General features: G+C 48.9%; 1 protein-coding gene across 1 annotated transcript in view; it reads right to left on the bottom strand.

The window, feature by feature from the left end:
• Positions 1–17,733: 17,733 nt before the first annotated feature.
• The window catches only part of LOC147736911 (uncharacterized), a 94,450-nt gene continuing 88,565 nt past the window's right edge, over positions 17,734–23,618 (bottom strand). The window contains exon 2 of the mRNA XM_086952725.1: positions 17,734–18,746. Within this exon, the coding sequence (XP_086808851.1) occupies positions 17,734–18,746 (1,013 nt within the window). The remainder of the gene's footprint in view (positions 18,747–23,618) is intronic.

Raw genomic sequence — 23,618 nt, forward strand, 5'->3', positions numbered from 1 at the left:
ATTTTGCTAACTTCATTGACTCCTGAGGTAACTCGCAGTTGTGCAGTGGGGTACAAGAAGCCCCAGACCAGAGCGCCATTTGCACCAAAGCTCAGCCCTCCACAATCCATGAGTGCCGCGTGGGGCCTGCTCCTGCATTTCAGCTCGATACGTCTTCCCGGTTGCTAGCCCGCTGGCTAGTTAGCCCTCTGAAGACTTCTTTTTGAATTTACACCACAGGCCTAGTTGCTCCAGGCTTGCTCCAGCTTCCCTCCAAAGGAGAAGCTCCCCAGACCTTGCTGGTCTCACTCGAAGCCAATCTTCACTTCCTGCGTGGGTTGTGTTTGCCAAGGCTTGTTGGGTCCAATCCGGATACTGATGCAGCAGTCAACTAGATCCTTCATGGGCAGCTCGAACCCAGCTCCTGGTCATCGTTGACGTCTCCTGGTCCTCGTGGCTGCAGAGACAAGCTTCACCTCTTCACCTGAAATCGACTCGACATTGCCTGGTTCCTTCCTGGTTTCTTCCTGGTCACTGGCTAGTGACCCAGACTCTGTCCCCTCTGCTTTCAGGTTCTTCAGTTCCTCCATCCACCCTTGGATCCACCCGGACACTTTTCATCTGGTCGCCTGCAGCACTTCTTTGCAGATCTCCATTGAAACGATCGACAAAACCCAACATCAAAAGGCACCTATGCACCCGGCTTCCCTGGGTGAGGTAACACGAGTACTCCGGTGCTCCCGTGGATCTTGACTCTCGAAGTGTCCTACTTTAAAGTGGTTTTGTTGTAGGCCATCCGGAAGTGCCCTAAATCTTTAACTTTGTAACTTTTACGTTCCCATTATAAGTCAATGGTATCTCGCGACTGTGTTTCTGTGGGAGTCGACCTGAGGGCTCAGTCAGAGCGAGCAGCTGGAGAGGCACACTGACAGGAAGACTGTGTGCAGCTGAAAGATTAGTTAGAGCAACTCTGCCACGTGAAACAGCGGCCAGGAAGTCATTGCGGGCGGTGAAGTGTGGTCTGAGAAATAGCTCATGTAAGGCATCGCCACGAAGTGAGGAGCCACCTGGAGTGATCCTGTAGGCTCCAAAGTAACCCAAGAGATACGCGACCCAGGAGATATGGATGCAAAGGAGAAATCCCATGCAGTGCGGTCTGTGAGTATGAGGTGAAGCAGCGGTGGAACCAACATCGGAGTATAAGCAGGGCACGGATCGCAGGCAAAGCCCTACACGACAGACATATGCTTAGTGAATTGAGCAGTTGGTTTCTCCACGCGCGACGCTACACGCGGCGGCTGATAGGTACAAGGTGGGAAAATAACTGGACAGTACATTGCGTCTGCAAAGGTCACTGCATGAATGCATGGAGAAATCAGAATTGCAGCCCGGAATTTCTGATCTGTGGATTGAGCAAATATACGCCCAGTGGCAGAGGAACATAATTTTTCAAACAACAGTGGTCCCGTACACAGGCGATGTTAAAAATAAATAAATATAGACACAGTGGATTCTATATTAGTTTAGACATGTCCAGCCGAACAGGGGTCGCAATCTTTACTTTATGATAAATGACAGAGGAACAGCCTGGGGAAAGCAGATAAGGCACAGGCCAAGTTGCAATTTGAACCACAAAAGTCTAAAAAGCAGATACACCAATTCTGATGCTGCTGGCTCCAGGCCTGAAGTTAGTGACCTCCTGCGGATGCAGATCTTCAAACAAATATTGGTAGCCATGCAACACAGTTCAACAAAAATAGATGGGAAAATAGGCACGCTTACTAACCGTATGGACAGAATGGTGGAAAGACTAGACAAAACATGCAGAGAGACTTGACACTGTAGAAAGAAGAGTCTCTGACATGGAAGATACGATCAGCGAAGAAGTGACTAGGAACAAGGTAATGGATGGAATACTCCACACCCTGCAAGCAAAGACAGAGGATCTAGAAGCACACTCCAGGCGGTGCAATATACGTATAGTGGGTGTTGCGGAAACAGCCAATATAATGAATATTGAGGAATTTGTGGAAAGCACACTGGTGAGCATAATGGGCAGGGACACTTTTTCAGAGATCTTTAGTATGGAGTGGGCTCACAGTGCCTTGGCCCCGAAGCCGGTCCAGGGGGCCGCCCCATACCCAATAATTGTCAAACTTTTAAACTATGGGACCAGGGATGGCGGCCGAGTGGCACACGACACAGCGAGGGGACGCGACGTAGCAGTGATCCCCAGAGTAGGACAAGGCGTTTGGAATCCTTGCCCCCCTGGTATGTGCCGGTGTGGTGTGCTGCTCTCTCCGGTGCTGCGGTGAGTGGGCTGGTCCCCCGGGGAGTGGATGCAGAGAGGGCAGGCCAGTATGGCGGCGCCCCTACCACGTGGTGGAACAAGGCGGCGGAGAGGACTTAGAATCCTTGCCTGCGGGCCCAGGATATGGAGGCAGTGGGGCGCACTAATTAGTGGAGGTAGCAGCGGCAGAGGCCCTTGGTGACCACTGTGCCGAGGCCGGGGGCGACAACAGACGATGGACCGGTGGGAGAGGTGTGGGGTCCCTGCCGGGCGGCACTAACGATTGGCAGACGACCGGCCGGCATCAGTGGGCTTGTGCTGAACTGACAGGGGCCACCCCTGCCTTTCCAGGGCGAGGTGGGATGCGGACGGAGGTCAGAGGGCCCAGTGGCATGCGCCCTATATCACACACTGCCATGAGAAACAAGAAGTCCACGGTGACCCAATCCAACACTATGGACAACTACGAGGCGGAACAAGGAGGGGGAGCCGAACCCCACCCCGGGACTTCGGAGGAGCCCCGTGAGCCATCCTGTCCTCCATTAAGTAGGTCATACAATCTTTAGGCACCACTCTGGAGACCAAAATAGATAAAATGTCTATCGAACTGAAGCTTCAATGGGCGGACTTGAACAAGACGTCCAAGAAAGCTACACAGAACGCCGCCGCCATTACGGAACTACATGGTGCTACCAAGAAGTTACAACAACAGGTCCAACAGCTCACACACCAACAGAGACAGATGGCGGCACAGCTGGAGGACCAGGAAGGGAGGGCTCAAAGAAACAACCTGTGGGTGGTGGGAGCGCCAGAGAAAATGGAAGGGGCTAGCATGGAACTGTTTTTGGAAGATCTCATTTTAAAACGCCTGCAACCCAAAAGACTGTCTAAATTCTTCGTCATAGAGCGGGCACATAGGGCACCGATCCCGCCGCCACGCCCGGAGGCCCCACCGCGCACCATCAACGCGCGGATTCTCAACTACAGAGACAGGGATGCAATCGTAAAGGCGGCCTGGCAACATGGGGACAACGCCAGGATACGTTTCTTCCCAGACTTCACACTTAAGGTCCAGCAGGAGCGCCGTTCGTTTGACGCCACCAAGAGGGAACTCTGGGAACGCGGAGTCAAGACATGATGTTCTTCCTGGCGTGGCTCAAGGTCTTGGCGGAAGGGAAATCCTTTTTCTTCACCACCTGAAGGTACATACCTGGCTTGAAGAGCGTGGCCAGCAGCAGAGGGGCCCGGAGCATGGGGGAAGTTGGAGAAGCGCGGCGCCCCAGTCTCCGGCCTCATTTGTGGGATCAGCGGGGTGAGCACGACAATGGCAGGAGAGCCAGCACCAAGCTGACAGGCGGAGGACCCGCAGCCTTTCGGCGTCTCCGGACCAGGGGTGACAAGAAGGAATACATTGGTTTGGACTGGCCGGAAATCGTGGACATGTAATGTATACGGGGGCTATTGATACTGGTCCTACAGGGTCACTGAGGGATGGGGGGTCTCAGAATGTATGGGGGTCCTGCGAGGGACAGATTTGAAGGCCCGAACATTATTTGCTGTTACTCCTATACCGTACGGGCAGTGAGACCCCGGTTGAGTCTCTTGGAAGTACTCTTTCATAATGGGACGCTGCTCCAGATCAGGGCAAATGGTGGAGTACATAATGAACTGTAGGAAAGGGTCGGATGGGAGCCCCGGATGCTGGACCTGGTTGCACCACTCGCCCCTGAGTTTTTCGTTTTAAGGGCTACAGGCGCTCTGCTTGTAGGGGATGTCTGGCGCGGTTGGCCGGCGTAGCAGGGTAGCAAGGTGAGGGGCTGATGATGGGGGGAATGGGGGTTTTGTTCTAGTTCTTACTGTTTGTTTTTATGCTATATGTCTGTTCTGACTCCATTGACACAATCAGCTGGCAGGTGAGAGGGGGTGGAGGGGAGATTTGGTTGCTCACCCTTATACTTGGCGGGAACGATGGCTGTGTTACACACGACACGGACTCAACACATTGATATAGTATCCTGGAATGTGAACGGCCTGCAAAACAAGATCAAACGCACTGTGGTCCTTCAATACCTTCGCAGGCACACCCCTCATGTCGTACTCCTACAAGAGACGCATCTGTTAGGGAATCGCTGCAAGGCCCTAGACAGATTTGGTTACACCTGACGTGCCCACTCTGGCTTTACTACGGGCTCCAGGGGGGTAGGGATCCTTGTCAAAAACTCCCTGCCACTGGTCCTGGGGCAGTGTTGGTTGGATCCCCTGGGTCACTTTGCGGCGTTGTCTGCACAATGGGAGGGCCGAACTCCGAACCTATGCTCACTTTACATTCCTCCAAAGCTCCACACGACTACTCTCCCCGATAATGGAAAGTTGGTGTTGGAAATGCCCACGGGGACACTGATCCTGGGAGGGGATATGAACAACGTGAAGATTAGCGAACTGGACCTGTTGCCGCCTCAACTGAGTAAGGGAGGTCAAACCACCTTAGGGACTTTGCACAAGCGCTGGGTTTGGTGGATCTCTGGAGGACACATAACTCGCAGGCTAAACAATACACACATGTCTCCGCGGCCCATGGATCGTCCTCCAGGATCGATTACATATTCACACGGACAGACTGCATGAGCCTCTTTAGGGACGGACATCATAAAGCTAGAGGGATATCTGACTATTCACCGGTGGGGGTTCAGATGGTGGGTCCCAGGCGAGATTGGAGTGTCCCCCCTTGGCTCAATACCTTTTTATTTAAGGACAGGGAGTTCCAGGAGAGTTTACGGGAGAGGGTAGATCATTATTTCGAGGACAATGTAGGCTCGGTGAGCTCCCTCGGGTTAGTCTGGGAGGCGTACAAGACAGTGGCTAGGGATTTCGTGCAGGCCGAGGTGGGGAGACGGCGCAAAGAAAAACATGCACAGGTGGAAAAACTGGAATTGGAGCTTCGTGCTCTGGTGGATAAGACGGGGCTTACCCAGGAACAGGAGCAGGACAGGCAGCATAAGGCACGCCTCCTAAGCAAAGAGTTAAGGGACGTTCTGATGGAACAGGCACAATCACATGCACTTGCTACCCAGCGGAGGGTGTACCACTTGGGAGACAAGGCAAACAAAATGATAGCCTGACTGGAGAAGAGAGATCGGGAGCGCAGTTGGGTACCGGGAATAGAGCGACCGGACGGGTCGGTGAGCACCACGAGTGTGGCGATTGCAGAGGAATTCACACGCTATTATGAGGAGGTCTACCGATCTCAAACGGCTAGGGAGGTGCGGGAGTGTCGCGATTTCCTAGCCCCCTTGCGGTTGCCCCTATTGGAGTCTGCTGACAGGGATATTCTGGAAGCAGATATCACGGTCAAAGAAGTGGAGGAGGCCATGGGGGACCTGCCGGCGGGAAAGGCCCCAGGACCCAATGGGTTCCCAGCAGAAGCGTTTGGGTGTGTGGCAAGTCGCACTGCACCACACATGTGCAATATGTTCCTCGAGGCGCGGGATACTGGACAGCTTCCGAGGGATTTACGGCTGGCAACGATCGTAGTGATCCATAAGGCCGGTAAGCCACAGGTGGAATGCAGCTCATACAGACCTATGTCCCTCCTTAACTATGAGATGAAGGTCCTCGGGAAGATCCTGGCCACACGCCTGGGTGCGGTGGTACAATCACTGGTCCATCCGGACCAGTCGGACTTTATGCCCCATAGAAGCACGTGGCTCAATCTGCGATGCCTGTTTGGGGTCCTGCAAGCAGTAACTAAGCGCCCGGGAGTGCCGGCGGCATTGCTATCTCTTGATGCCCATATGGCCTGGATAGCATTGAATGGTGTTACATATATGCAGTTTTGCGGAAGCTAGGCTTTGGAGACAACTTCTGCGCATGGATGAAGCTACTATACACAGAGCCACTGGCGAGAGTCCGGGTTAATGGGGCTATGTCGCGGGAATTCCAACTGGGGCGCGGCACGAGGCAGGGATGTCCCCTTTCCCCAACTCTCTTTGCCCTAGCACTGGAGCCACTGGCGCATTAGGTTTGAACAGACCCTGGGGTATGGGGCATAGACCTGGGGGGAGGATGGGAGGAACGAATACCGTTATATACCGATATTTTGCTGTATGCCCAGCGACCGCCTGAGTCCATACGAAGGCTGATGGTCATACTACGCACATTTGGGGAATACTCCGGATATCACATCAACTGGAGCAAATCCCTGGGCTATGTTCTGGCGGGACCCCAGCCTCAAATCATGGACGAATGCGAGGGCCTCGTCTTACGTACGGAGTTGCGGTACCTGGGAATATGGGTCACACCATTTGACACTGAATTCCTCTGTTTAAATGTGCAGACGCAACTGGAGCGCCTTCACAGCAACGTGATGCACTGGAGGACCCTCCCGGTCTCCCTAATGGGACGTGCCGTATTATTCAAAATGATGGCCCTGCCTCGGTTGCTCTATGTACTGCAGAGCTCGCCCTTCCCGATCCCGGAGCACATCTTTAAAACAGTGGAGTCAGAGCAACGCTCCTTATTGTGGAGTGGAAGGTGCCCGAGAATAGCTCTTAAAAAACTGCAGCGGGGACCATATGAGGGAGGGCTGGCGGTGGCCGACATTCATCTATACTACTGGGCGACACAGCTGGTCAAACCCGCATATCAGGTGGACCATATGGCCCTGAGGGAAGAATCCTACTTGGCGGCTCTATACCAGAAGCAGCCAGACCTTGCCTCCCCAGACAGCGGTGGTACTAGGGGTGTAGAAACGGGCAACGAAGTTGCTGAGGTGGGAGGCGAAACGTACAGACCATATGCCTTTGTGGAAAGGCGACTTCCTTTGGGAGGTTGTGAAGCTACGAGATCTGCGCCAGTGGAGTCTGATAGGCATAGACACGCTGGGGGATGTATGGAAGAGGGGAAAATTGGTGGATTTCGCGACCCTACAGACGGAGTTCCATATGAGTGATGGTGAATTCTTGCACTACCAACAAATCAAACACGCTTTACACGCACATCTGACGCAGGGGAAACAACTACCTGAGTATGCCCCACTGGAGGATAGGCTACTGTTAGACCCTATGATTGATAAAGCTATCTCCCTTACCTATAAAAAGCTCATTAATAACCTTCCGGACACACTGGGACCATTGAGGGAAAAATGGGAGTCAGATCTTGGCCTATTGGAAGACGATGACTGGAACGAGGCCTTGCAGTGCCCTAGAGAGGTTGCGATCCGGGCTAGATTCAGGCTGGTCCAGCTGCGTATCCTCCATAGGTCTTACACCCCACGGATGGCGCAATATAAGATGGGGTTTGCGGCTTCACAGTTCTGCTTGCGGGGTTGCGGGGAGGAGGGCACCTTCTTTCAAATTCTATGGGACTGCCCCAAAATCCGCACGTATTGGTTTAGACGGAAAGAAATCATAGAAGAAGTGATTGGGGCAGAGGTGCCGCTGGAGGCCTGATGGCACGTTCTGGGGGTGACGAGTGACGTTACCTGGCCCAAGTGGGGCAAGATATGGCTAGCTCTTGCAAGTATGGTGGCCAAGAGGAACATAGCCCAGCTCTGGGGGAAGTGACCTGTCATCAACGGTGGAGGAATGGGAGCGGGACCTGGACTGGTGCCAAAGGGCAGAGAAAGTTATTTATAATAGCCGGGGCTGCCCCAAGAAATGGGAGAAGATATGGCTGTCATGGAGAAGATACAGGGGGGACTGGCTGAATACCTCAGATGGATCACCACTGGGTTGAGGGAGGCCCTTATTGGAATTCCCCCTCTGGTCGGCACGCTCTGCGTGAATTTAATGAACCCCACTCTCTGGGGGACCACTCATGCATGGTCGCAAAAGGGAATGGTCACGAAGCAGGGAGGGGGGGTGGAGGGATGGGTAGGGGCACAGATCGGGGAGGGGGTTCTAGACAGGGAGGGTAAGGGTGCCTAAGCATAGAATGTTGAATTCTGCTAGGGGTACGCTGTGGGGGTAGGCCACAATGGATTTCGCCAAATGGTTTTTGTATCTGTGTGTTGTAACTTTACCAATGAACTTCCACTGCTATCTGATGTGTATTTTGATGGAGCTGTTATGTTTCTATAAAAAGATTTTTTTTTTAAAATAACTATAGGGACCGGGATGCTATATATATATATATATATATATATATATATATATATATATATATATGCTCGAAGGTTGTCCACCATGTTGGGAAGCACTTTGGGACCAGCAATACCTCTTGGACTGAGCAGCTCCTGTAATGCGGCATAAGGAGGATCTTACAATGTGCTGTGTCCGGGGCTCATTGGAAGCTTAAAATGCATTGATTATTGGGCACCGTTTTAAGATGGACTTCATCATCCATAATGCAACGCATAGACTTATAACTGAGCAGCCAATCATGGCGTGCGATCGAGCATAACAGAGAAGGTGGGGCTCCGATGGTGTCCACGAACTGCAATGCCGCCGAAGAAGGGAGAGACCCGAAACACGTCCGGATGTGCAGCCCGATGCTGAATTTACTGGCGAGAGCTATTGTTGACCTAATAAAAGCCTATGGGGAAAAGCTCTTGTGTGCCTGAGTGCCTCTCGTTTGTTGGACATCCCCACGAGCATGAATGTTAAGCGGCCATCCTGCCGCTGAGGGGCACCACTTCGAAAACCAAAAGGCCACGAAGTCACGAAGTAAGTGGCTCCACTGTGGGGCACATAAGGAGGATCTTACAATGTGCTGTGTCCGGGGCTCATTGGAAGCTTAAAATGCATTGATTATTGGGCACCGTTTTAAGAAGGACTTCATCATCCATGATGCAACGCATAGACTCATAACTGAGCAGCCAATCATGGCGTGCGATCGAGTATAACAGAGAAGGTGGGGTTCCGATGGTGTTCACGGACTGCAATGCCGCCGAAGAAGGGAGAGACCCGAAACGCGTCCGGATGTGCAGCCCGATGCTGAATTTACTGGCGAGAGCTATTGTTGACCTAATAAAACCCTATGGGGAAAAGCTCTTGTGTGCCTGAGGTGCCTCTCGTTTGTTGGACATCCCCACGAACATGAATATATATATATATATATATATATATATACATTTCTATATTTATATATATATCATATATATATATCAGACAAGGAATGATTGATCCACACACAAAGCCGCAGATTAGACTCCATACATTGAATGTTAGAGGGTTGAATGACCACAGGAGAATACGGAGGTGATAGAATATCTCAAGCGCTACAGTGTAGATGGAGCAATATTACAGGAGACGCACCTGGCCCCCAATAGTGATGAATTGACGCAACGTAGATTGCAAGGTCAATCAATCAATCAAAATACTTTATTCAGCTTTTGTATAAAAAACATAAAAGTCCAAGTTACATTGTAGCGTACGGATCCCGTCCATGAATATCTTTGGTCAATGGTTACAATTCATTATAAAGTAGATTTAAAAAGTACATAAAAAAGGTATCTACATCATATATAAAAATCAAGAATGATCACACTTTCAGGACTACATCATATATGAAATGTAATCTCAGCTAGATCTAAGCTTAACTGTTAACTTTAAAAAGCTGAGAACGTGCCATAAAGTGGACCCCGAAAGCATGGCTAAAAAGGTAAAAGCAGGGCACACTTACGTAAAGTTAGCTTGTTTTAAAACGAAGATTACAAACATCTTCCTCAGCACCTCATAATAACTATAAAACATTAAAAAAAATTGTCATATCCTGAGGGGATTTGCCATCGCAACCACATGGCAACAGAGTCTCACCTTTTCTACTCACCCGCGGGTCGGCAAGGAGAAGGTGAAATAAATCAAAACGTAATCTTGATAACCTCTTCGCTGCTGGCGTTGGACAATGGCCGTCGAGCGCACAACCTTCGTAGTGCTGTGCACGTCCGTTGGCTGCCGCGGACCCGCCCACTGCGCAAAACCGCTGCACCGCGGCTGAATTGCCGCCGGGGTTAAGCAGTTCATAAAAAACGGTTATGCGTTTTGGGAAGCCCTACGAGATACGGTTCTATTGTGGGGACATCTACGTGGTTAAACCAGGAGCATGGCGTTTATAAATCCTTGTTTACATGAGTAATAATATGATAAAACCTAAAGACAAATCCCTGATAAGAATGCTGTTGTAATTTTAAAAAATAACAGCACTAGGTGGTAGATTACAATAAAGACCACTGAGAGAATGTCAATAAATAGAAGTAAGCTTTTTTATAAATGACAGAGAAACCATAATCAATACTCTTTCTTTTTCCACCAGACAATGTGAAAGAAAAACCATGCTTAACAGATATATGAGCAAAGAAAGCCAATTTAAAGGGCGTTTGTCAACTATGTGCCAGTCAATAAAATCTGGGTAAGAGGATTCATAATTATCCATGTAGACCACTAGGAATCACTCCAGCTAAAATATTATAGTTATATTTCGCATTTTTTTCGCAGCAAATTTTACTAAACAATATCGGTGGTTCCTATTACCAGAGCGTGAGCCCCATTACCAATAAGCAGAAGGTATGGGTATTATTTATTTACCAATTTTTGTAAACACCTCCAGACTTTTTTTCCCCTAATGGAATGAATCAAAAGAATAGTCATGATACTTGAATATGTTGTTGTCATTGACCTACAGATACCAGAATTCCTTCAATCATATTGAGAATTCTTAAAGCAAGCAGTACACCTAAACACGGATCATACAATCGGGCCCCTGTTCTTCCCTGATTAATCTGGAGGAAACATATAATCTCAGGTAAAAATGCAATTGATATATGTCACAATATAGCTGAGTGACAACACTATGGAGATATACTATTAGAATTACACAATCTGGGATTTAGGAATTGTGCCTTTTAGTATAAATGTTTGTTTTTGATGATACCAATACAGAAAACACTGGTCCTGAAGAAGGTTGTTCATTAGTTTCTCCAAACCAAAACGCTGCGTCGACCCCTGTTCTTGTGAACATTTTAACCAAAATTGTCTTTTTTTGTGTATATGTTTTGACTTTATATGGTTTTAATCAACTGAATTTTTTTTTTTAATTAATGTAAGAATATTTCTCTTTTGAATAAACGCACATATGTATTTTTGATAACACCTCTGCCTGTCTTGTCTAAATTTCATTAATAATGAGTAATTCTATGTGATATGTATTAATTGCTTTACTGTGTGGGTATATATTGAGTTGGATGTCTCTGTAAATTGTGAGGTTTTGATCCATTGTGAGATTGGTATTCTCAAAAACAGTTTGGGGGCACTGCCAGATTAACAATAACCATCTTTATGGTTAGCCAAGGGGACTCTTCTTGTTCCTCATATTCTTGAGAGCAACCTTGTGACGGATTGGAGTGGGAGAAGTATTTCAAAAATTGGTTAGGACACTGCAACACAAACCGGTGGCACATATTCATATTGGTGCAACAACCACGTCCCAAAGTCCAATTACAAGAGGCACCCGTTAGGGCTGCCCACTATTGCGCCTGCTATAGGCTCTCAAAGTCGAGCTTCTGGCGTGCGTGCTCCGAGAATATCATGGTCACAGAGGGCCGCGATCCCCGAACTACAGACTAGTCATATCAGCATACGCTGACAACATGTTGCTGTATGTTCGGGAACCAGGGAAGAATCTTACGCTTATGTTAAGAGAAGTGGTACAATTTGGGGGTCTTTCAGAGCTAAAGGTTAACTGAGATAAGTCCATCATTTTTCCACTTACCCCCATCCACGACACCACCAGTATTGGAATTCCCCTTACGATAGACGACAGAAGCAGTACGGTATTTGGGAATACAGATTCATACAGACCCAGCAATAGGTATACTTGAGAACTATGGTAAGGCAATACAAATGTTAGAAGATGTGAACCGCTGGGTCAAACCACCACTCTCTCTCATTGGGTGCATAGCTCTTATGAAAATGGTAGTCCTCCCTAGATTTCTGTTTCTGAACATACCTATTCTCCTGCCTAAAGCGATTTTTGCGACATTATGCAGTTTTCCTACAAAATTAGCATGGGCGGGAAAGCAGCCAAAGGTTCGGTGAGAGGTCCTCACTCTAACTTATGACATGGGGGGTCTTAAAGCGCCAGACCTAGAATTGTACTATAAAGTGGTGCAAAGCTCCTTCGCCTACTACTGGATTCATGGCCCACACGATCTGCCTAATCAGTGCCTGGAGAGAGACGCCGCACACCCCCAAACACTCCCACAGAAACTTTCAAGGCTCCAACCCGCCAAATTGGAGTCTTTGATCTACTGAACACTACATCACATGCACGGTGGAGCTTGTGAGAAAAACAAGCGGGCACACTCTTGTATTCCCGCATGTTGAACTGGAGCGGTGCACCTGGGTCTCGTTAGTACTGGTAACAAATACGAGAACTGCCCTGCAAACGCAAGGGGTAACAAAGATGGGAGATCTTTTTGACAAAGTAAAGGTTGAGAATCGGAGGAATATTCCTGAGCAAATCCAGAGCGGTCAATCACATCCCATCATAATCACACACCCACAATTTCTACTCAATAGAACACCTGGATGCAGTACAGTTTACAGTATACACTGCACACGTGCCATGTGTTGCATACTATACTACTACACAACATTTGGAAACACAAATCCTCTAAGGTAAAGCAGGATGAAATAATGTGTCACGCATCCAGTGTATTTTCTTTTCGGAGGACTGGTAATGGTGAGCCGCAGCACAGTGAACATGAAATGCAAAGTGCAAAGTGCTACAGAAAGAAAGTGCTTGTAGCTACTAAACAAAAAGGTTAAGACGGCCCTCTAAACCAAAACGTTTGTTGATCCTCAGTTACAATTGACAAACATACAGCATTGTTCCTGTGTCTTAGTAAGCATGTAAGGTAGCGCAGATGGTTAACGCATCCACTGCGGACATCTGCAGCATGCAGAGCACAGGCTTGAAGCCTTTTAAGATGCAACACGTCCTCGACCCTTCTTTTGTGAAGGCGTCCCCTCCCTGTGATGGGGAATGCTATAAAACACGTGGAGTGGAGTATAATGGACATAAGGTGTGCATATTCTTAAAAGGGTTGATGCGTGTGTGTGTCTGTTTTGTATTTCCAAAACGCTTGCAGGTATAATCCTATGTGCTGTTTATCCCACTAAAATCTAACTTTGCCATTGTATTTAGGAAGCAAACTGTGTTGTTAAATGAAACATACAGGAAACTTGTTTTAGGTAGAATGAAGTCCTGCATGAACCAAGAAGAGGTAGACGAAGGGTTCCTGCTGCTTAGGCGTCGGTGCTGCAGTGACTCGTAATAATGATCGTTTTATCTGAACATGGTCCTGAGAGATCGACTCTCCTTCCAAAACGTACAGCCCTCCATCAGTGCTAGCAGTGACGCCCAGCTCGGGTTTATGCATATTTTTGGAAAGATCAGGATGCCATGAGCCCAGGTGCAAGCGAAGGAAATCACCTATTTGACTATTGTTGGGCGGCTAATATACAGTAATTTACAAGGTTCAACGGGCCCCTCACAGCCCTGGGCCCTGTGCCACTACACCTGCTGCAACAATGGTAAAGTGCACAGAAGCATAAAGAGTCAGCAAGCACCAGCAGGAGTGTGTGATGGATGGACCAAGTACAGCAGGAGCTTCCAGCCCGGAGGTGGAGATTCCAGCCCGGTGGTGGGGATTCCGGGCCGGAGATTCTGGCCCGTTTGTAGAGATTTCAGCCGTGGCTAAGTCTCTGCCACCAGCCGGAATCACTGGCCCGAGTGGGGACATAAAGTTAGTAGTTGTAAATCTATTCTGTGAATATTGAAAGTAGTAAGTTTAGGATAATGTCTGAAGTTAGTTCTGTGAATCAGGCCCATTATCTCCAAGCCTAAGGCTGAAAGTGACATCTTCAATCATGAGAGCACAAATAAATAAATGATTGCAGTGATGAATTATGTTAGACCTGACCTCATTGGCGTGGGCCCCCTTACATCCTTTTCCCCTAAACCCCCGTGTAGGCCCCATTCTCCCCGCTAAAACTCCCTCATGCTCCACCCCAGAATACTGTGTGAGGCCTCACGCTAGTAAGTTAACCCCTGTCCCCACAGATTTACCAGACCCTGTGGAAGCAACCGAAACTCCAGAGAAGCGCCCCCATCCCCCGGGACCCTGAGACCCACAACCAGTAAAGAACCGTAGCGCCCCCCCAGTGTAGGACAAGCCTGGTCCTGTAGGATCCCTGACTCCCTACCCCCAACACCAAACCATGGGAGCCCGAAACCTCCTGCCAAGTGATCTCCCCGCCTGGTGTTAGCCTGCAGGCGCTAAGTGAGGTGGGTGGAGGAGTTTCGGCAAAACGTCCTGTCTCCCCCGAGGCCGAATCCACTCCCCGCTGGTCGTCTGATGACCCTGCCACCAATGTGAGGGATGTGAGGTGCCAGCTGGCAGGAAGCCCAGACAATCAGGACGAGAACCCCCAGGAACCCCCTGGCCCGATCAAAGGACTTCAAAGAGGGGGAGGCCCTATAACTGAAGGCCCTTCCCCACTGACTGCAGCTGTCTTTTCGGAACCTGGAGAGCCCTGCTGACCTCGTCGCGGCTCGGTTGCCTCGGACCCCCAGAGCCCTGCTGACGTTGTCGCGGCTCTGCAACTCGGACCCCCATAGCCCGGCTGACATTGTCGCGGCTCTGCCACTTGAACCCCCCAGAGCCCTGCTGACATTGTCACGGCTCTGCCTTGTGAGTACGGCTCGGACCCGTGCCCGCACCCGCTGGTGCGCCTCGTGGATTCGCAGCTGCTGGTACGCTCTGTACCCCTGCAAGCACCCGCTGGTGCGAACCGTGATTTCCAGCTTGTGAGTACGGCTCGTACTCGTGGCCGCACCCGCTGGTGTGCCTCGTGGATTCGCAGCCGCTGGTACGCTCTGTACCCCTGTACGCACCCGCTGGTGCGCAACTGTGATTTTCAGCTTGCGAGTACGGTTCGTACTCTTGGTCGCACCCGCTGGTGCGCCTCCGTGATCCGCATCCTGCGAGTACGGTTCGTACTCGTGCCCGCACCCGCTGGTGCGCCTCTGTGATCCGCATCCTGCGAGTACGGTTCGTTCTCTTGGTCGCACCCGCTGGTGCGCATCCATGACCTTCACCCGGCAAGTACGCCTCGTACTCCCGGACGCACCCTCCGGTACGCAGCGCGGCTGCCCAGTTAGCCTGAAGGATTACCCCGACCAAGGAGTGCGGGCTGTACACTGGGTACGCCTCACCCGTGGGCACCTTCGTATCACGCGGCTCAAGGATTGGGAGCCGTAAGCCTGATACGCCTGCAGCAGCATTCCATCAATACCCCCATGGTTCAAGGATTGAGGGCCAGCCGCCAGCCGGCCCCACCACTGCTGATCTTCACGGTCTTGTGAGACCAACCCGGGCGAGAGACTTTCGGCCCGTGGACTGTGAGCACTGAGAACCTATCGCAGCTATATCCTGTCCAGACTATCCCCTGGATCCTTCGGGCCGAGGGAGGCCCCCACCCCTATCCTGACAACGTAGTGTACTTGTGGACCTTTTGATCTCGAAGACAACTGTTATATAAAGAACCTCTTTGACCTATAATTAACTGGTGTGTTGTTCTTCTGTGGTATAGTGGGATCTCTCTGTGTGCAACTATAAATGCCTAACACTCACATCTGAGGGTCAGACCCCAAACGCTTAGCAACGTTCCTGGGAGGGAGAGGCCCCTGTGTGGTCAGCAGTACCTATCACTGCCACCCAGGGACCACCCCCATCCAACAAATTATTATTTAATTTTTTTAACTAAGTGGCAGTGCTCAAGCCACCGCTGTTGCTGCACACGTGCAAAGTTGACGCTGCACCATTAGTTTAGTGCCCTATTGGCTAGTTCTGCTGCTGGGGTAGTAAATCATTAGGGGCCACTTGTGCGAAGCATTTTTGCAGTCGGAAACATCCAACCGCAAAAATGCTTTTACAAATGTACCAAATACAAATTGTGATTCTGTAACACGCTACCTACTCGCAATTTACGTCTGCGATTTGTCATTTAAAAGGGGCGTGTTTACAGCATTTCTCCCAATTACTGAATCCAAATGGGCTGTATGAAAGTTTTGCGACCGAATTAAGGTCACATTTTACTGACTACTTGAAGGAGGTGGTAACCCATTTGCAAATAGATAGAGGTCCTTTGAAGAATGGAAAACAAATATTTTTAGCAGGCAGCTGTCCCACGGACCCCACTGTCTACTCTTAAAAAATTAAACGAAAAAACTTATTTTTTTTCTTTTTAAATGCATCCCATTATCCTTTAAGGCAGGGGTCTCCAAACCGGTCCTGAAGGGCTGGATCCATGCCACAATTTTAAAATTACTACATGTATCTCAGTGGGGATATCCAAAAAATCTGGCATGGATCCGGCCCTCCAGGACCGGTTTGGAGACCCCTGCTTCAAGGAAAACGGGCTGCATTAAAAAAAAAAACTGACTGCTTTATTAAAAACCAATCATAGACATGGTGGTCTGCTGTGCTCAGTAGGCTGCCATCTCTGTGATGGCTGTGATTCCTAATGGGTCTCAAATTGCGACCTACCACACTAATATGCATGAGGTAGGTCTATTTGTCACTCCCTAGCAATCGCTAATGAAACTCAAAAGAGTTTCCTACATTAGGAATTCCGATTTCCAAATTGTGACTCAAGGAGAATCACAATTAGGAAATCGGCATTCCTGATGCTAGTACATCCTGCCCTAAGTCTTGTTGTATTTTGCATTCTTCGAATGAGGAAAGCAAAAAAGGGCTTGGATGAAAAAAATTAATTAAAAAATCAGTCTGGACACAGTACTAACTTCTTACAAGAGGTAAATGAACTTATACCTGGTGGTACACATAGATACGGAGCTGCTTGGTGGGTTCGCTGCTTTCCAGTTGGTTGCGGCAGAACTCTTCACTACCGAAGCCTGAGCGCTGTAGAGCTTACAGAGCGACACAAAAATAAATGCTGACTCAAACCATTTAAAATGAAAGATACAGCAGGATTTATTTAGGAAAAGATGTCTACATACATCTGCAATAAACACAGTTCAACTACTAACTCTTAAACATATGTGGTAAAAGGTATGATGGGAAGGGAAAAGAGCCCACGTTTTTTTCTGCAGCTCCAACGTTAATCAGGCACCACAAAGAGCGAGCAGCACCTGGGCTGAGGATGGAAGCAAGTCCGTTCCGCGAGGCGAGTACCTCTGTGCGCTGCAGAGGGGATACGGGCTTCGATTTGTTAGGACTTTGGCATCTGCGAATAGGGCGCTGTGCTGAGAGCCCTAGCTGTGAGCTCAAAGTTGTTGTGACGTGTAAGTAGTTGTTTAGTGTGCATTTTGTAAGACGGCGTGAGAGCGTTGCGGCTGTGCCCTCATGTAATGCATGAGAGAGGTGGTAAATGAATCCTATATTTGGTTGGTGCAATAGAATCAACTAGCAGTGAGAAACGCTCAGCACATTTATAAAGAAATTAGATTAGTTGGTGCGTTTGTAGATTTTCCTTTTGATTGAAGGTCTTCTCGCACACAGTACAGCGAAAAGGCTTTTCTCCTGTGTGTGTTCCCTTATAAGCAAAGCGCTGGGAACACTCAGTGCAGTGATAAAGCTTCTTTCCTGTGTGTACGATTTGATGCCGTACAAGGGATCCCTTATGAGCAAAGCGCTTTGAACACTCAGTGCAGTGATAAAGCTTCTTTCCTGTGTGTACGATTTGATGCCGTACAAGGGATCCCTTAACAGCAAAGCGCTTGGAACACAGAGTGCAGTGATAAGGCCGCTCTCCTGTGTGCGCTCTTTGATGCCGTACGAGGCCTTCCTTTTGAGAAAAGCGCTTTGAACACACAGTGCACTGATAAGGTCCCTCTCCGGTGTGTATTAGTTTGTGCTTTAGTAGAGTTGTCTTTTTATTGAAGCTCTTCTCACACAAGGTGCAGTGATAAGGCTTTTCTTCTGTGTGTATGCGTTGATGCTCATGGAGATTATGCTTTTGAGTGAAGCTCTTTGCACATACAGAGCAGTGATAAGGCCTCTCTCCACTGTGTGTTCCTTGATGCTCTACAAGGTTACCCTTATGAGCAAAGCGCTTTGAACACAGAGTGCAGTGATAAGGCCTCTCTCCTGTGTGTGTTCTTTGATGCAACACAAGGGTTGCCTTCTGAGAAAAGCGCTTTGAACACACGGTGCAATGATGAAGTCTCTCTCCAGTGTGTACACTTTGATGCCGTACAAGGTTTCCCTTCCGAGAGAAGCTTTTTGAACAGACAGTGCAGTGATAAGGTCTCTCTCCAGTGTGTATTAGTTCGTGCTTTAGTAGATATGCCTTGTGATTGAAGCTCTTCTCACACATGGTGCAGCGATAAGGACTCTCCCTCATGTGCATTCTGTGCCGTTTTTTTAAGTAGATATTTTGAGTAAAATTCATCTTGCCTCCGGAACCTTTAAGGCTTTCTTTCCCATTCATACTTTCTAGATGTGTTTGTTGTGCTGCAGAAATAGAAAAAATATTGAAAATTACACATCGAAAATATTTCTTGAAAAAGCTGCATTGTTATAATATGGAGAAGTGAACAGTTACAATTCAGGGAAAAAAATTATGTTCTAAGAAGAAGAGTCAACTTCCCTTAGAGGCACAAATGGTCGCTAGCCCTCCTACACAGTGCAGTGACATAGTTCTGCAGCAGGAGCATGCTGGGAAATCAAGTGATTCACAAGAACCACTGTTGGACATGGGGTTTCTGGTTGGCTAGGGTAGGCAACTAAGCCAGGCAGAATCCACCACTTTAGTCAGGGTAAGTCAAATACACACCTGAGATAATCTGCGCTCACCCTCTGGTAGCTTCGCACAGAGCAGTCAGGCTAGTTTAAAGAGGCAATGTGCAAAGCATTTGTGCAACACACTCGTACAGCAACACAGTGCGTAAACCACAAAAGGGACTCCACGGAGGATTAAATAAAAATAAATTCTATATTGTACATCAAACAAGACTAAAATGACTTAAATCAAACTGTTAGTGCAAATAATGCAGGTTTGTCAGGGAAAAACACATAAATTACTATGAAAACATAGGTCACAGCACACCTGCGCTCCTATTACACTTCATATGGTAACTGTAGTGAACGTGGTTGAAGTGATTGCATTTAGAAACCAAACGTAGGGCGCAGGAGCACCTACTAAACGCTAAACAGTAATTGAGCTTGAGTCTTCCATCAGTTCTCCTCTATGGACGGCCCTGCGCCATTCTTGCGGTCATCTCCAGAGCAGAGACAATGCTGAACAAGAAATGCCCCTCACGCTCTTGCGAATTTGGAGCCCGCCGGGGCTGCTTGAATCGCGTCTCTTTTCCCAAGGGTAACAAAGCCACCCTTGAAGGAGAGTAGGGCGGCTTTATTATTATTAAAAAAATTTTAGAGCGCGTAGTCACCCGGAGGTATCCCAGCGCTAAGATCCCTACGTCTGCGGGTCCGGAAGCAAAAAAAAAGGGGGGGGGGGAAAGCAGGATTAGGGGGGAGAGAGTTAAGTTAAGGGAACAGGTGAGTTTTTAGCCGTTTCCTAAAACGTAAGTAGTTAGGTTCCGTTCTCAGGTCTCGGGGGAGAGCGTTCCAGAGGCGTGCGGTGTGGACCGAGAAGCGTCTTCCACCCAAGTGAGCTTTCTTGAATCTGGGGAGGATGATAAGAGCCTCCTTGTCCGATCGGAGGGATCTTGAGGCTTTGTACGGTCTGATAAATTTTCTTAGAATAGGGGGGCCTTGGTTCTGCAGTACTTTGTGTGCCAGACACAGGGCTTTAAATATCACTTGTTCCCTCACTGGGAGCCAGTGAAGGAGCTTCAATGCTGGTTTAGCTGAGGCTCTGGCAGGAGTGTTAGTGAGGATCCGGGCAGCGACATTTTGGATTCTCTGCAACTTGTTCAGAGTTGCCTCGGGTGCGCCCGAGTAGATTGAGTTGCTATAATCAAGCCTGGAAGTACTGAAGCAAGTCCCAGCTACTTTTTTTGCTTGCGTGGTGAACGACAGGTCGGTTTCAATCCATACACCAAGGCTTTTTACTTCCTGTTTTGGGTCTGGGGGGGGGCCAGACAGGGTGGCCAGATATTCTGAGGGTAGGTGAGCCCTTTCTGACCAAGGAGGAGAATGTCCGTCTTTGAACCATTCAGTTTTAAGGCTGAACTGTTCATCCACCCTTGTATCTGCGTCAGGCAGTTGAATAAGTCCACAGGTTGTTGGCTAGGGTGGGATACGGAGACAACTAGTTGTGTGTCATCCGCATAGCTGACGATGCTCACTCCGAACGGGGTGACAACCTCCTCCAATGGGGACATGTAGATGTTAAACAATGTGGGGCTCAGGGAGGAGCCCTGAGGCACCCCACATTGGAGGGGTGTTTCGGAGGAGCGGGTGTTATTCTCCCAGATCTGGAAGGAACGTTGGGCCAGAAAGGAAGAAAGCCAGGATAGAGCGGTACCTTCCACACCGACCCTCTTGAGCCGTTTGATCTGGAGTTGGTGGTTGACGGTGTCGAAGGCCGCGCTAAGGTCGAGGAGGATCACTGCCACTGATCCTCCTTCGTCTAAGAGCGCTCTGGCCTCTTCCACCGCTGCCAGGAGGGCGATGTCAGTGCCCTGCCCTGGGCGGAAACCTGTCTGTGAGTTTTTTAACCGGTTATTGGATTCCAGAAACTGGGATAGTTTCTTATTCACCAGTTTCTCAGCAATCTTGCTGGTCCCGGGGAGAAGGGAAATTGGTCTGTAGTTGGGCAATTCCGTAGGGTCCAAGGAGGGTTTCTTTAGTAGCGCTTTGACAACAGCCGCTTTCCAGCTAGGGGGGACAACTCCCTGTTGGAGAGAGGCGTTGATCAGATGGGTGAGGGGAGGGATGATTATGGGAGCCACTTCCTTGAGGGTCTGTAGCGGGGCGGGGTCCCTAGGCGAGCCGCTTTTGATGGTTTTTAGCGTATTTCTGACTTCTTCGGTGGTTATTAGTCCCCAGGAGGATAGGCGGGGGGAGGTAGGAGTGTCGGGGGGGTCGTTTTTCTAGGTCGAGTTTGTAGGGGGGATCGAGTCGAGGATTTTTTGAATCTTTTCTTGGAAAAAGCTGGCTAGCTGCTGGCATTTTTCCTGATCTGCTTTAGGGTCTGGGGGGTTTCTAGGGCCGGGGTCTGGGACCTTAAGAAGATTCTTTGCTAGAGCAAGCGGACTTTTCTGTTCTTTCCTGAAAGAATAGACTTTTTGTCTTGCCAATAGTAGGGAGGAGCGATAGGCATCCTTGTTTGTTTTGGATTTCTCCTTCCTTTACCACTCTTCTGGGCCCAACCCGCCTCACAGTATCTTTGTGGGTGCAGGGTCACTGTCCTCAGGGCATCTGTAACTTGCTAACAATGTTGTCATGTCTCCGGAGTGGGACCCGACATTGGGAGCTTTGTGCAGTATACGCATTAAAACCAGGGGGCGAGGCTGGCTGGAATGAGCATCAGAATGCTGGGCCGCCACATGTTACAGAACAACGTGTCGTCGAAATGCCTGCCTTAAAGGGTATGTACAGCTCCTGTAGCTCTGCCGCCTTAGACGCTGCACTGTACCACCTCAGAGCAGTACAAGTCTTACGGGGGCTGTTCCTCGAGTCCCACAACCAGAGGGGCCACACTAGTTTGTTCTTGGTGGCATCTGACGGTGGCAATATCTTGCCAGACTCCGGGGGGGAGGTTCACAATCCAATGCAGCTGCAGTGAGCACGCTGGCTCAAAGACGTGGTTGTTTCTCAGGTAATGACTCCAGGCGAAACAACATTGTTCTAGCTAATCTTAAACATGCAATGATAATCCTGCCTTCATAGCCAGACACTCCTGCCAACGCGGCCGGCCCGACGGGTTGTAGGCGGCATGCTGTGTACTCCCCTGCCCTCATACTGCGTGATTCTTGCATATTCGCTATGCCGGCCAATTTCTGGTTGTAGGCAGTAAACGTAACTGTAATCTCAAGTTGGTCTTGAGTAAAGGTTTTATTAAAAAAAACACTAAAAAAAACGTTGTTCTAGCTAGAGAAAAAAACGCTCACCACATGCTGGGTTGTAAAACATGGAGCATTTCCCTAGAATGCACAAAGGCACTCCCCTGGAGAGCGCTGCACTGTAGGCCCGTGGTGCACTGTCCTGTAATGCACAAAGTTTTAACTTGGCGCAGAAGGGAGCACTGGCGACATGCTAGCCATTGAAAAATGGGCTCTCCTAGCAGAAGTCTTGGAGAAAAGAGGCAACAAAGTCTTTGACGGCCCTGAGACCACGAGAGAACAGGGGGAAAGCAAACAAGGCGGGTTGTTGTCAGATTTTAACATTGCAGGTACAAGTCATGACGCAAAGATGCCATCTAGTTTTTGAATAACCCTGCTCATGTGTAGTGGATGAAAGGTCTTCTACTAACAGAAAATGGGAGTATTGATCAACAATAACTAGAAGATGATGTCCATTCTCTGGAGGGCCATAAAAAATAAATAGTAATTATCTCCCAAGCATGATGTGGCAATTCTGACATAATCAAAGGTTGCTGACTAACTTGAGATGAAAGACAGTTGCATATGTGACAAGTCTTCAATTCTTTTTTGACCCTTTTGTCAAGGTACGGAAACTAGACTCGATCACGGAGAGCTCGCTTACTGGCAACTTTTCTTCCATCTCCTTGGGAAAATGTGACTACTTGTTGTCAGAGACTTTGGTGAATAACAATCCCTGTACCTTGCAGAATGAGGCCTTCCTGCGTTACTGAAAGTTAATCTCTTACATTTCTGAACTTCATATACTCGCTGTCATTAGTGAGAGGTCTAGAATACTGGTTCCACAACTTTTAATCTTGACATGCCACTACCTCGGCTCGAGGCAGTGACAATTTGCTCTAAAGACATGGCAGTTGGTGTGCTCGATTTCACAGTAAATTTGATGTAATTCTCCACCGTCTTAGATGGGGTTCCAGGGCAAATCAGCCCGTGTCTGATCTTTCCCTGGACGAGGAAGAATTGTGTAGTTCTACTCTTGTAACCTCAAACCCCTGCGCTCAATTCTAGAAGGCATTTTTGCCGTGGGATTGCCAAATACCACCAACATTGCTTGGTGATCGGCCACTAATGTGAAGGGCTTTCCATACACAAACACATGGAAATTATTCACAAGCCCAAACAAGTGCCAAACTTTCTTTCACAGTTTTTATTAGCATGTACCACGATATGTCTCGGGGAATTTGGTTACTTTATTCCCCTGTGAGCAGAGTCTTCTCGGAGCCCCCCTCGTCTTGCTGCCGGGCTGCTTCTTAACACCTGCCCGGGATTTGTTTGGTTCCGTGGGTTCCGCACGGCGCTCTGGGCAGCACACACA

Source organism: Lissotriton vulgaris, chromosome 1_2, assembly GCF_964263255.1.
Source record: "Lissotriton vulgaris chromosome 1_2, aLisVul1.2, whole genome shotgun sequence".
In the NCBI taxonomy this organism is placed as follows: Eukaryota; Metazoa; Chordata; class Amphibia; order Caudata; family Salamandridae; genus Lissotriton; species Lissotriton vulgaris.